Consider the following 14,935-nt stretch of genomic DNA (forward strand, 5'->3'; position numbering starts at 1 on the left):
GCAACCTAAGTGTCCACTGATGGATAAATGGAGAAAGACGACATGGTATGTATGTGTGTATAATGGAATTCTACTCAGTCACAAAAAAGAATGGACCTAGAGGTTTGGTTTGTTTTTTTTTTAAGATTTATTTATTTATTTATTAGAGAGAGAGAGAGAGTGTGTACAAGCTGGGGGAGGGGTAGAGGGAGAAGCAGACTCCCTGCTGAACGGGGAGCCCCATGCTACAGGGTTCTGCCCCAAGATCATGACCTGAGCTGAAACCAAAAGTCGGACGCTTAACCGACTGAGCCACCCAGGTGCCCCTGGATCTAGAGGTTTTTATGCTAAGTGAAGTAAGTCAGACAAAGAAAAACAAATACTGTATGACTTCATTTACATGTGGAATCTAAAAAGCAAAACAAGCAAAAGACAGACACATAAATACAGAGAACAAACTGATGGTTGCCAGAGGCGCAGAGGATGGAGGCGGGGAGAGGTGGTGGGCAAAATGGATAAAGGAGAGTGGGAGATACAGGCTTCCTATTATTAAATGAATAAGTCACAGGAGAAAAGACACAGCATAGGAAATACAGGCAATGGTCCTGTAATAGTGTGGTACAGTGGCTGATGGTAGCTATACTTATGGTGAGCCACAGCATAACATACAGACTTGTTGAATCACCTGAAACTAATATAACATTGTGTGTCAACTACACTCCAATAAAAAAATAAAATAAAATAAAATAAAACAAATAAAAATAAATAAAAAATGGAGACAAAAAAAAAATAATAAATACCTATCACGCCCAGCTCTCCTGCAGTGGAATGCAAATAATTCCAAAAATGGATAAAGTACTGGGGATGGGAATAGCTAAGAAGAAAAATTACTAAATGACTCAAAATCCCTTCCCAGGTCTCCTTCCCAATTACACCAAATTTTACAACCTCTCCTCACTCTGACTAATCAACTCGAGCCCAAACAACACAGGAATTCTATCAAAACATGGTAGACAGGCAAGGCTGACCTGCTCTCTCTACAACTTGAGGCCTTCGCTGGCCCAAAGACTCAGGGATGCCCTAGCTGATGCCCTGCTCCCTGCAGAAGAGACCATGCTCTAGAGTTTGTTCCATATAACCTCAATCAGGCAGGCAACCCAGAGAATGGCAGAGAATGTGGTTCTGGCCACTGACTCATTTTCAGGTTTTTCCAAAACTGATTCACTGAGGTCTCTTTGAAAACCAACCAACCAACCACCATGAATCTGACTTGGATGGAAATTTGTATAAAGAGTAGGCAGCTATACAACCAGAATAATGTGTGCTGTTTCTTCATCCAAACAATCTTCAAGACAGTTCCAATTTGTGTAGATGTGACCAATACATTAACCTTTAAAATCCTCTAAAATATGCCAGCTTGCTCCTTTTATATTCCCATAACTACTTCTTTGTCCAGATGTGGTCAGAAAAAAAAAAAGAAAGAAAGAAAGAAAAGAAAACAGCTTGGGGCGCCCGGCTGGCTCAATTGGTAGAGCATGTGACTCTTGATCTTGGGGTTGTGAGTTCAAGCCCCATGTTGCGTATAGAGATTACTTAAAAGTAAAGTCTTTAAAAAATAGCTTTATTCAGTTGTCTAAGAGAAAAAGAAAAGTGTAAAAAGATATAGAAGTAGAAAAATAAGAGATGGCTGAGTTACTTGAATTCAAAATGTGTTCATAACTACCAGAAAGACTCAAACTATATCCTAACCCTTGCTTTACCTGATTATAATTAAGCTGCAAGTATCAATGTCTTTATTTAGTCATGTGTCTAGCTTCAAGAAAAACTGAACTCTTCTGTAAGTAGAATTTCTTCTACTTATACCCTCACTAGGTTGTAATGACTGCTGTAACTTCCAAACACAAGAAAAGAACTATGGAATGTTAAAGGAAGAAGAAATTTGGCAATCTCTGCATCACTTGTCGATGAGGTTCCTGAGGCCCCAACTATAGAGCCTAGCTCACAAGTTCCTGAGCCAAAGGATAAGTCAAGGGCCCAGGTTTCCTGACTCTAGTGTTCTCCACTTTGCATGCATTTCTCACAGAAGCACCTCTCAAAGAGAAAAATACTAGCAGGCACACAACAAAATTTGTGTATAAACACTGAGGAACACCAAAAGCAAAGATACTTTTAGGATCCAGGAATCACACTACTGGGTGTTTACCCAAAAAAATACAAAAACACAAATTCAAAGGGATACATGCATCCAATGTTTATAGTAGCATTATTGACAACAGCCAAACTATGAAAGCAGCGCAAGTGTCCATCAATAGATGAATGATAAAAGAAGAGGTGGTATATAATATACAATGGAACATTACTCAGCCATAAAAAGAATGAAATTTTGCCATTTGCAACAATGTGGATGGAGTTAGAGAGTACTAGGCTAAGCGAAATAAGTCAGTCAGAGAAAGGCAAATACCACATGATTTCACTCATATGTGGAATTTAAGAAACAAAACAAATGAGCAAAGAAAAAAAAGAGAGAGAGACAAACCAAGAAAGAGAACAAACTGATGGCTACCGGAGGGGAGCTGGGTGGGAGGACAGGGGAAATAGGTGATGGGGATTAAAAAGTACACTTATTATAATGGAAAAAATAAAATAAAATTATAAAAGCAAAGGTACTTTTTGCCTTTCAGAATCCTAAGTCCAAATATCAAATACATTCAATATGAAACAAAGCATTTGGGGGGGGGCGCGAGGAGGAATGTAAAAATAAAATGTTAGCCTCTTAATAAAAGAGTCCATGAAAAAGAATGCTGAAATCTACAAACATAAAGAATGTGTCTGGGACCCTCTACTAAGTGCATAATTATATGTTGCCGCAGTTCCTCCATTTGTCAAAATACCATTTTTGTAACCTAAACTATCTCACAAGGGCATGACAACATTTATGGGAGCATCAAAGAGTACAAATATATTTCTTGAATAATTACTGTCTGTAAACCTTGACAGGCACTATAAATTATATCCCAACCCAAAAAAGCAAGATGTTGAATCTACTTAGAGAAACAAAATATACCCAAAGGGCACAGTTAAGAATACAGGATGGTATCTGGGGGGTTAAGAATTAACACGGAGATGGAAGAACATTCAGGTCAGCATGGGAAGGATCTGCAAAGGATGGCAGGTTGCTTATGTAAGATGAAAAACGATGCTTCATCTCATGGGGGGTGGGGAGCTATTCAAAGAGAGCTGCCTTGATTAGCTTCACCCTGCTGAGCATCTAACAGCTTCTCCTTTTGCCCTCCTGAATCTTTAATAGGCGATGAAGAGCTGCAGTGAAGAAGTATCCCTGTGCATGTGAAGAAACAGCAACGACAACAAGCTGAAATGACCAAGCCACAGAATGTTTCAGTTCAAACACAGGATATCTTCCTGTGCTCCTGCTAGAATTATAGGACAGCCTTCGGCAGCTGCCTTTCAAAGAGCTAACAACAGCTTGCATTAGCCAGAAAGGCAGGCTCACAGTTAGTTACAACAGCTGTTTTCCCCTTCTTTACCAAGCAGCAAGATCTCCTTGCTTACTCAGCAGGACAAAATCCTCAAGAGATGAAAACTAAGACAAAACAGACCCAAAGCAAAATTTCCCCCAAACAAAGATAAATTTGTAAATTCCAGAGAAAAAAATCTATTCAGACAACAAGGCAGCTAGCTAATCACAGGAGAGATTAGTCAAGCAACCTACCTACCCATAAAGATATTTTCAAGGGTGAATACTGTTATTTTATGGGTAAAGTAATTCAAAGATGAATGAAAAAGTCATTCAAAATGAATGCGTTCAAAGAATGCATCAAACAAGGCATTAAGCAAGATTGACAAATCTTTGCTATATTGTAAAATTATATTCCCTATAAGCAAAGGGCAGCAATGACCTTCAATACAGGCTTCTGTTGGGCAGGCCAGGGTCTAGGTGAGAGCTAAACTAACTCCTCCAACTCAATTGCCAGGTCTTCGAGAATGAAGGAGGGAGCACCTTAGGCTGAGGCAGCAAGTAAATGTGGATAGGGTGGGGGAAGGCAGCATCTCTGGGGTGGTGGAAGTGCCCAAGCATGGTCAAAGATCCACAGCTCACCTCAGCTTGAGAGGAGGATTCATATACTGAAAAACTTCTCTATACTATTTTTTTAAAAGATTTTATTTATTTATTTAACAAAGAGAGACAGCGAGAGAGGGAACACAAGCAGGGGGAGTGCGAGAGGGAGAAGCAGGTTTCCCGCTGAGCAGGGAGCCCGATGCGGGACTCGATCCCAGAACTCTGGGATCATGACCTGAGCCGAAGGCAGATGCGTTATTAACCGACTGAGCCACCCAGGCGCCCCTCTACTATATTTTTCTGACTGTGGTAACAAAAGATTAAACAATATAGCATTTCATCAGAACATACTTATATATTTGGACTTAATGTGTTTATGTAAGCTTATGAAAGCTCATAAAACTATATGATCATCCTTCCCTAATAAATTTTAGGGCATAATATGAACAATTCACATCAGATTACAGATATGAAGGACCTAGTAGCATGGAAAAGACAATCAATAAATGAATATATGTCTCTCTCTGTCTCTCTCTCACACACACACACACCACCACCACCGCCGCCGCCATATGGGGCCAGATTACTTGCTTACAAATGACTTAATCTTTGGATTGGGGCATCCAGCCCTACCAGCTATCTTCTCCCCATCCCTCCTCCCCACACACCTTAAAAAACCCAAGTCCAGCCAGACTTTCCCCTCCTCTCCCCCAGCAGATGGGGTCATTCTTCCACCCCCTCCCCAAAAGAAAAGAACGGAGAATCTTCCTGGGTTTCTACACCCAGTAAAAAGCCTCTGAGCTTCCCTTTTCAATACCAGGGTCAGTCTTTCACTGTTCAAAACACTGAAAACGTGGGTGCCCTAGAAGGGCTACTGCTGTTTTAAATAAAACCTGATTAGAATATTTCAGGGCTAAGGGGGAATTATTCAAATAAATATTTTCTAGTAAGGTTTTAAAGAACGTCATGTCAGTGAATTGGTATCTCTTAATACCTTGATCGATGACAAGAGCCTAAGACATAACGGGAGTAATTCTTGTTTTCCTTTGCCCTCCGTATTTTTTTCAAATATAAATTTGCTTTTATTATCTTAAACATTAAGAATAGGTGAAAATCATTGAGGAAGCTGAGGTTAGGGTAAAATCAAACAAATGACCACAGAATATTTCAAAAGTGGAAAAGTTTAGAAACCACCACTATAAGGACTGAGAATACAGAAAAGGACTTATGTACACATATACATATATGTATATAAATTAATATAAATATATAAATATATACATGTATTACATAGATATATAAAGTAAACTAATTCATAAGAATTTCAAGTTAATTTTTAAAAAGTCAAAGAGACTTTTTTCTGTCATACTGCACACAATTAAATTGGGGAGTTATGGTCAGTCATTTGATCTTCAGTGGTAAACTTACTAATTCAAATGCAGAAAAAAAATTGAACGTTTGGAAAAACAATAAGGTTATCTTTTTCTAGCCGCGATAGGGAGAAAGCAGAAAGTGCCACACAGTCAAATCAGTTAAGCCTTTCATAATGAGTTGGCTGAAATTACTAAATAGATTGTTATTAATTAATGACTTTCTTCCCTTATTACAGAAACAATATAGGCTCGAGACAGAAATCTAGAAAAGACAGTTGAGCAGAAGAATAAAATACAAACTATCTGTATTACTGTTCTGCAAGATAGCTACTGTCTGCATTAGTTTTGACCAACCTCATTTCACACTAAAATTTTAAAAATTAACATACGTGATTTTAAAGAAAAGTTATATGTATCTAGTTTCGATTATGAACTAATCCTCTTAAAAAAATTTTAGTGCCTCTCACAGTGCCTGCCCCATACTACATACCAAGTAAATACATAAAATATATTAGCTTATTCTCTTTATTATTTTTCAACTTTTAAATGTCTATTGATTTCAGTGATGATTGCGGTCTTCCAAAGGAAAACTGGAAAAAGAGTTCTGGGGAAAAAAAAACTCCTAAAGGAAGTTCCTCTCCTCACTTTCATACGTTTATCCTTCAATTTTCTTTATTACATCAAATAACCAAATTGAAATCTATAAAATTAATCATATTAAGAATTACTGCTTAATATGCACAGGGCATATCCTCTGAACAGGAAGCGTATTTTTCTCTATGTTAAGTACAAAATATATTGCAGTCACAAAATATCAAAAATGTAGTTGATATGGGGAATTGATTACACGGAATCTAAATTAAATTTTAAACATCATTTAAATCGATTTAATTCCAATAAAATTCACGCAGTCACTAGCGACTAATAAACTGAACTCTAATGACTCATATTTAGAAAGATACGTTTAGTTTCATATTCAAAATTTTAAATTAAACTAGAACAGTGTTATTCAAATATTTTCAGGTATCAGGGTAACTAGAACTCATAGTACATTTTGCAAACCACCTAAAACATTGATTAAACTTCAAAATGATTAAATAAATAACTCTTTGCAAAATCAGACCCCTCCTTCCACTAGATTTTATTATACCTGAGAAAAAAAATATCGGTGGGAATGGGGAAGAATGAACCATTCTTTGAATTTAGTAGCAAGACTCAGTTCAAGTTACACCTCTGAATAGTTCAGAAGCACTAGAGAGCTACGAACAGCCACATTTATACGTGCAATTTAAATCGCACCTTTTCATGCCCTTTTCCCATTTAAAAATGCCAGCAGCACCTAACAACCCCAATTACCCGTCACCTCTGATTTGCTTTTGTCTTCTGCCTTTAGAAAACAGATTTGGCTCGATGGAATAGCAATCTCGGGCCACCAAGGCCTTTAAGATAACACAACTCCAGTACTGACACACCACATTCTTGCTGATTCCAACCAGTTAGGCCTGCCCGTAACTGGACTGAGCATTGTGAGGTATCATTCAAGATCCCCCTTCGCTTGTTTCCCTGACTTCGCAAACCCTCCCTGATCTTCAGTTTTCTGAACTACTGGGCGGCTCCCATCCCACAAGCCTATTACACAGTCTTGCTTGGTGCAGTAAATTGTTCACATCTCCTATCCCCACCCCAACCAATGTGCAGGCAAGAGTATATACTCTAGGTTCTTTCTATGCCAAACACACACGGTGCTGGGCAAACAACTCAGTAACTATCTGACCGGTTTTTCACTGATTTGTTGACGTCAGTGAGATGTCTGAGGTTTTATTCAATGCTCCTTACTTGTGAATAGTTCCTTCGGCTGAAAAGGTAGTATTCTTTACCTTACAAAACTTTCTTTATGCCTTGTTCACCTTCCAGTTTATTTTCAACTCTTAACAAGGCTGGTACGGGGGCGCCTGGGTGGCTCAGTCGGTTAAGCGTCTGCCTCTGGCTCAGGTCATGATCCTGGGGTCCTGGGATCGAGCCCCGCATCGGGCTCCCTGCTCAGCGGGGAGCCTGCTTCTCCCTCTCCCTCTGCCTGCCGTTCTGCCTACTTGTGCTCTCTATCTCTGTCAAATAAATAAATAAAACCTTAAAAAAACAAACAAACAAGGCTGGTACGTCACGGCTTTTAGAGGAGGAAACGTGCAGTGAGAGTCAGCCCAGTGATGTGAGCGAATCAAGAACTCAGCACAGTCAGAGTTCTGAAAGTGAGAACAGAGGCTGTGAAGAGGAGTATAAGGCAGCAGGTCCAATTCTTTTAGAAGGAACACTTAGCTCAGAGAAACCTAGAGCTGCTTTGGCTTTCTTTCTTTTTCTTTGCAAAATATGTTTAAAAGTATCTATCTCCCTCTTTCCTATTTTATATCGTAAATGTTCATGACAAATCAGTTTGTATGTATTTTTCATGCTGACCAATTTAATGTGCCACAAAATTTTTTAAGTGAGTCTCTGAAAAGTATATCTATATATTCAAATTATAAACACAACTTTTATTACATAGAGGAGGCTCAAAAAAGAAAAACAAGAAATCACATCTCTTAGCTTACCATATATAGGGGAAAACATGAAGTAGTTCAGATGACAAATGTTATAGGCTTCAATTCTGACATCTTTCCAGATGCCCTGGGTAGGAAAGGACGGCCCCCAGTCCCAACCAAAGGAACTCTGCTCCTGTAATTTCAAGAGGAAAAAAGAAGACAGATCCTGGTTACCATGAAATTTAAACACGATGAAAAACCTGTTCTTTTAAAATATTATATACATATATATTAGTTTGCTAGGTCTGTCATAACAAAATACTATAGACTGGGTGGTGTAAATAACAGAAATTTGTCTCACAGTTCTAGAGGCTGGTAAGTCTAAGATCAAGGTGTTGGCAGGTCTGGTTTCCTCTGAAGCCTTTCTCCTGGCTTACAGACAGCCACCTTCTCACTGTGCCTTCACGTAGTCTTTTCTGTGTGTGTGCATACACACACACACACACACACACACATTTCCTCTTCTTATAAGGACATCATTCATATTTGACTATCTCCCACACTAAAGGTCTCATTTTAACTTAAGCACCTCTTTAAAGACCGATTTATCACCAAACAAGGTTACGCTTTTAGCTACTGACGATCAGGATTTCAACATAAAAATTCAGTGGGGACACACAATCCAGTCCATAATAGTGTTTGTGTATATGTGTGTGTCCCATTCAGAGCATCTAAAATGGCCTACAATGATCCCCTCCTGGTATTCACACACTGTGTAATCCCCTCTCCTCAAGCATGGATTAGACCTAGTGAAATCACTTCTAACCAAGAGAATACAGGAGAGGTGATACCATTTCCAAAATTAAGTTATAAAAAACTGCACCTTCTGTTCTGGGTGCTCTCTCCCACTCTCTCCTGGCCATGAGGGAAGCCAGCTGCCATGTTGTGAGGCAGCTCTGTGGAGAGGCCCACATGAGTAAGTGAGCTTGGACGCCAATCTGAGGCCCACCGACAACCACATGAGTGAGCTTAGGCCCAGACACTTCAGGCCTAGTAGAGCCATAAGATTACCACAGCCCTGGTCCATACTTCACTATAACCTCACGACTGGCCTTGAGCCTGAGGCACCCAGCTAGGCCAGACTCAGATTCTTGACTGACAGAAACTAGGATATAAATGTTATTTTAAGCTGCTAAGTTTTGGCATAATTTGTTATACAGCAATAGATAACTAATACATGAACCTATGCAACATAGTTAAGTTTCGCAGAAATGTTTTAAGAACATAAAATCTGATTATGTACATTTATTCTTCAAAAGCATATGACATTGAAGCAACACAGCAGTCACTCTTTAAACTGCTCCAAAATATCTCTGAACCAACCATTGTATTCAACTGTAGTAACTATAAAGGACATTCTATTTAAGTGTAATAACTATAAAGAACGAGGAAACATTTAAAAATAAAGATAATTAACATGTTGAGGTTATGAGCTCAGCTTTTAAAAAGGAATAAGCACCACAGGAAGTACTAAGCTCTTTCTGAATGGAACATTGGTAGAATAGAGCCTGAGGAATTGGCCAAACTGTTCTCATTTAAGTATTATTTCCTAAGATCTGTATTTATCTGAGATAGAGATAAATTAGTTTCCATTACAGAGAAAAACAAAGAACTGAAACCACTTCAGAGCATTCATATTTGTCTAAATTCACCACTTCAGGATCAGATTCTCATGTTTGGGATGAGAACCATCTTGGAGCTATTTATTAAAGAGTTTGTAAGTTCAGGTACGTAATTCCTTTATTAGAGACAGAGATAAGGAGGAGGGCAAAAATATTCAACGTCTTATAAGGCAGATTATTTTCCCCATCAAGGGCTACAAATCACTCTTATTCATACAACTTCTTCAAATAAAAGTTTTCACTTATTCAAAAGAGATTTGTGAAGTGCTTTTTATATTTCAGGCTGGGAGACATCAATGTACAAAACAGACAGTCCTTCCATTTATAGTGCTCACAGTATGGCAAGAAATTCAGGTACTGAATAAATAATCACAAATGCAAAAGACATTGACAGGGAACAATATAATGGGAGAGAGGAAGGAAAGGTGTCAAGACAGGTTTCCCTGAATAATAGTGACTTTTATATGGAGATCTGAAGGGGAAGTACGACTTGTACAGTGTGTTTAGGGGAGAAGGAAGTAAAAGCATCCCTTTCAAAAGAAACAGCGTGTGCAAAGGCCTTGAGGTGCAAGAGACTATCACACATTCCAGGAGATGGAGAGAGAACAATGGGAAGAGATGAGGAGAAGACAGGAGAAGTGGGCGGGAGTCAGACCAAACTAAGACCTGTTACTTTAGCTTAAAGGCAATAAGAAACTGTTGAACAGTTTTAAGAAGGAGCCTGCTACAACGATTTTTGTCTAAAAAGAGCATTCTGGCTGCTCTATGTAAAATTAATTGGAGGAAGGCAAATAAGGTTGTAGGTTGCAGTTAGGTGGCTGGGGTAATATTTCATGCAAGAAATGATGATAGACTGAACTCAAGCATGCTAGTAGAAACAGAGCCTGGGGAAGATCAAAGAACTATTAAAGAGGTAATGTCCAAATGGTCAAAATGACTTAGGGATGGATTGGAGGACAGATAACAGAGAGAGGGAGTTATCAAAAATAACTCTTAGGTTTCTGGTTTGAGCAACTATTCCGAATGGCATTCCATTCAGCGAGACAGGGAACCCTGGAAGAAGGGTTTAGATCCAGGTGTTGGACATCCTGTGCTTTAGGTTCCTGTGAATCAGGCAAGTGAAGATGCCAAGTGGGCAATCCAGTATGAGATCTGGAATTGAAGAGAGGTCTGGACTGAAGATACAATATTATAAGTTATTAGAAATTTGACTGGTTATTGAAGAAGTGAAGCTAAATGAGATAGCCTAGAGAGGTATAAAATGAGAAGAGGAAAGTGTCTAGAACAGACCAAAGCATGAATAATACAACTTCTAAGAGGGGTAGGTTGATCTGGATAAAGCAACTTAGAAGCAACGGCCAGAGATGTAGGCAGAAAACAAGGGGGAGGTGGAGAATATTGCTAAGAGGGTAGCTGAAGGGATGTGTCCCACCATCCAGGCTGGACAGAGAAGGAAGCAGAGACAAGAGGGGACTTGTCTTGATACCTCTATTCCACTAACTTCATATAATCAGTTACACACTTAGAAGTCTGTAACTACAGAAATAAGTCTCCAAAATCAGTAAGAACACTACCCTACATTTTGAATAGCTATATAGTACTTTATAATATGCAAAATGCATTTACATTATTATTTCACTGTATGCTCCTATCAACAGTCAAGAAGGGAAGGGAATAGCTCCATACATAAATGATGGACTTGCTTAAGATTGTTCTGGTCATAAAGCCAGAATTCAGATCTAAGATTCCTGACTTGCTCTCCAATTCATGTCTCTTTCCACTGGACCATGTTGGTCTAGCCAGAAACATCAAGATGCAAGTCATTGCTCTGGTAAGTTTGCCCCAGGGTTAGTTTTCCACACACCCTGAGAGCAGAATCTTGGGTCTGATTCCAGATTTCAGTGATGAGGGCTTTGTTCTATCTAGATAACCTGAAAGTATGGGTTTTTTTTTTAAGATTTTTTTTTTATTCATTAGAGAGAGAGAGAGAGAAAGAAAGAGAGCCCAAGCAGTGGGGAGGGTCAGAGGGAGAGGGAGAAGCAGGCTGGATCCCAGAACCCCGGGATCATGACTCGAGCTGAATGCACATGCTTAAACGACTGAGCCATCCAGGTGCCCCGAACGTGTGTTTTATATGCCACAAACTGAATGGGGGGTGGGGGGGGGGACAGAGGAAAACTACTACATGGGTATATGCATAACACATGTATACTTTTATTGAGGAACTGAAAAGTAACATTAGGATGCAGGAAGTCCTCATTTTGATAGAAGACTAAAGATAGAAGAGGAGAGAGAAAAAGTGCAAACTCTAGTATTCAAACCACTGTGCCATTTAAAGCCAAAGGCCAAAAACAAAAGAAGAATTTGAAACAGAAGTATAAGTACACAGTATTCCACAGAATAGCTGACTGCTCAGTTACAGTCTGTTCCTTTATGGTAGTATAAACAAATGGTCATACTGAGACACCGACACAAATTTAGGTAAGTTGAATAAAACAAGAGGAGGTATCATTTTGACCTTAGTACTTATATTAAGGAAACATAATTTAATGATAAATCCATCCAGCCTAAAGAGAGCCACTTAACTTAAATGATCAGAATTTATCAACCGAGGCTTTAGTTAACAAGTACTGGAAAAATACTTAGTATCTTCACAATGAAACCAATAATTACATTTGTTGTTAAAACTAATTGCCAATTTCTAAGAAAATTTAAAATAGAATTACCATATACTCCAGTATCCCACTTCTTGGTATCTATGCGAAAGAACTGAAAGCAGGATCTCAAAAGAGATATTGGTACATCCATACATAGCAACATTATTCACAATAGCCAAAAGGTGGAAGCAACCCAAATGTCTATTGACAGACGAATGAATAAACAAAATGTGGCACGTACATACAATGGAATATTATTCAGACTTAGAAAGGAAGGGAAATTCAGACACATGCTACAACATGAAGAACACTATGCTAGTGAAATAAGCCAGGCACAAGACAAATATGCATGATTCCACTTATCTGAGGTATCTAGAGTAGTCAAACTCATAGAAACAGAAATAATGGTGGTTTCCAGGGGCTGGGAGGAGGGGAAAATAGGGAGTTGTTTTTTATTTATCTATCTATCTATTTATTTATTTATTTATTTTTAACTATTTTATTTATTTATTTGTGAGAGAGAGAGAGCACAAGCAGGGGGAGTGGCAGGCAGAGGGAGAAGCAGGCTTCCTGCTGAGCAGGGAGCCCGATGTGGGGCTTGATCCCAGGACCCTGATACCATGACCTGAGCTGAAGGCAGCCGCTTAACCCACTGAGCCACTCAGACATCCCTGGGAGTTGTTTTCTAATGGGTATGGAGTTTCAGTCTTGCAACATGAAAAAGTTCTCGAGATTGGTTCCACAACAACATGAATATACTTAATGCTAGTGAACCACACATTTAAAAATGGTAGAGATGGCAAACTTTGTGCTATGCATATTTTACCACAATTAACAATTTTTAAAATAAAAATAAAATCAAAAAGTTAATGCCACATAGAATATTAATCCAACCACATATTTGAATAAACTCAAGTCATTTAGACTCAAATGGAACTCAAAGAAGAATAATGTAATTATTCCAGAAGATAAAAATCACCTTGTGGATGTGAACCTAGCAGTAAAATATAAGAACACATCAGCAAATATATTAATATTTATTAGAATCATTAATAAATATAAACCTTACACTCTGGTGAAAAGCTTGATAAACCTAAATGTTAAAAAAATAATAATAATTTGTAGGGGCACCTGGGTGGCTCAGTCAGCTCTCCCTCTCCCTCTCTTAAATAAATAAATAAAATCTTTAAAAAAATAATTTGTAAAATTACATTATCAGTCACTTATTTTTCTTCTTTTCCTAAGTTCTGAGGCATGCTTCAGGAAGGAAATCTAGGAAGACAAAGATTCTTCACAAAAATTCATGTCATCTTTTGGTTCTGATTTCAAGTTTTCTTTTTTTAAAAAAATAGATTTTTTCACTTATTTGACAGAGAGAGACACAGCGAGAGAGGGAACACAAGCAGGGGGAGTGGGAGAGGGAGAAGCAGGTTGCCCTGCGGAGCAGGGAGCCCGATGTGGGGCTCAATCCCAGGACCCTGGGATCATGACCTGAGCCGAAGGCAGACACTTAACAACTGAGCCCCCCAGGCGCCCCTGATTTCAAGTTGTCAATCCCATAAAGCAGGAAGGAAAGAGAGGCCCAACTTCTGAAATACTACTGGTGTCTTCAAACAAGCACTTCACATGGCGGCACAGCCCATCCTAAAGGCTAAAGGCCCCTCCATTTGCAAGACCGTTACCTTTCGAATGAAGTTGACGTGGCACTGGCCCTTCTGCACAGGCGGAGGGCAGTCCGGAGGCACGGAGTAGCTGTGAGCTTTGCTCCGCTGGGCCGCATACAACACTGATGACTGGAAACACAGCTCAAGGGAGTTCACCTCTCTAACCACACTGGTAATATCAAAGCTCTGCATTAAAGGAAAGAACAGATGTGGAAGTAGCCGCGTGTGTCAAATTTTAGATAGAGATTATATAAAAATGTATGAAAGATGCATAAAATAACGGAAATCTTTAGGGTTAGCCTTTTTGTAGAAGAAATAGTATAACCTAGTTGCCTGCTTCTAGGTACAAGTGAACACATTCTCCTACCCAAAAGTAGATTTCTAGGTTTTTCCTTCTATTTGTACTGACAGATGACGGTCCTAGGCAAAGAGAGCAAGAAGAAAATATCTTTAGCCCTGGAATGTCTGCTCTGGCTATTTACACTTGGCCTTGAACTGCCAAGGAATTTCCTAGATGCTTCGTGACAACCTGACTCTCTGGTATGAACAGCGTGTATTTCTAAGTCATAAGTTATTTTTGCTTTGAAAAGTCTACCCTTGAATGGAGATCAGGATATGATATCTTAATGTAATTATTCCAGAAAGAAAGGAACATTTTCCTTCTTAATAGCTTGTCAACTGGTGTTTCACATGAAACTCCGGATCACCAAAAACAGAGAAGCGAATAGCATTTGCTGAACACTTCTCATGTGCCAAGAAGTGTGTCAAACATTTTATATACTTAGCCTATTAAGTCCTCACAACAACTCCATAGGGTCTGTGGTGTTTTCATCATTCTACAATGAGGCAACTGAGAAAGAAAGTAACTTACCCAGTGCTTCAAAGAGCTTGTACCAGCCTGCACAGGCAATTATGCACTTATGTTTCACTAATCACAACAATTAACATACAAACACATGTAAGTAGGTTCTAACCTGGTATCACTG

General features: G+C 38.9%; 1 protein-coding gene across 2 annotated transcripts in view; it reads right to left on the reverse strand.

Annotated features, from left to right (window-relative positions):
- Positions 1-14,935, reverse strand: part of MANBA (mannosidase beta) — a 122,416-nt gene that overhangs the window by 82,180 nt on the left and 25,301 nt on the right. For both annotated transcript variants that reach the window (XM_027598546.2, XM_027598545.2), the window contains exons 4-5: positions 13,968-14,135; positions 8,016-8,139 (exon numbers count right to left, since the gene is read on the reverse strand). In XM_027598546.2, the coding sequence (XP_027454347.2) occupies positions 8,016-8,139; positions 13,968-14,135 (292 nt within the window). The remainder of the gene's footprint in view (positions 1-8,015; positions 8,140-13,967; positions 14,136-14,935) is intronic.

Source organism: Zalophus californianus, chromosome 2 (genome assembly GCF_009762305.2).
Source record: "Zalophus californianus isolate mZalCal1 chromosome 2, mZalCal1.pri.v2, whole genome shotgun sequence".
In the NCBI taxonomy this organism is placed as follows: Eukaryota; Metazoa; Chordata; class Mammalia; order Carnivora; family Otariidae; genus Zalophus; species Zalophus californianus.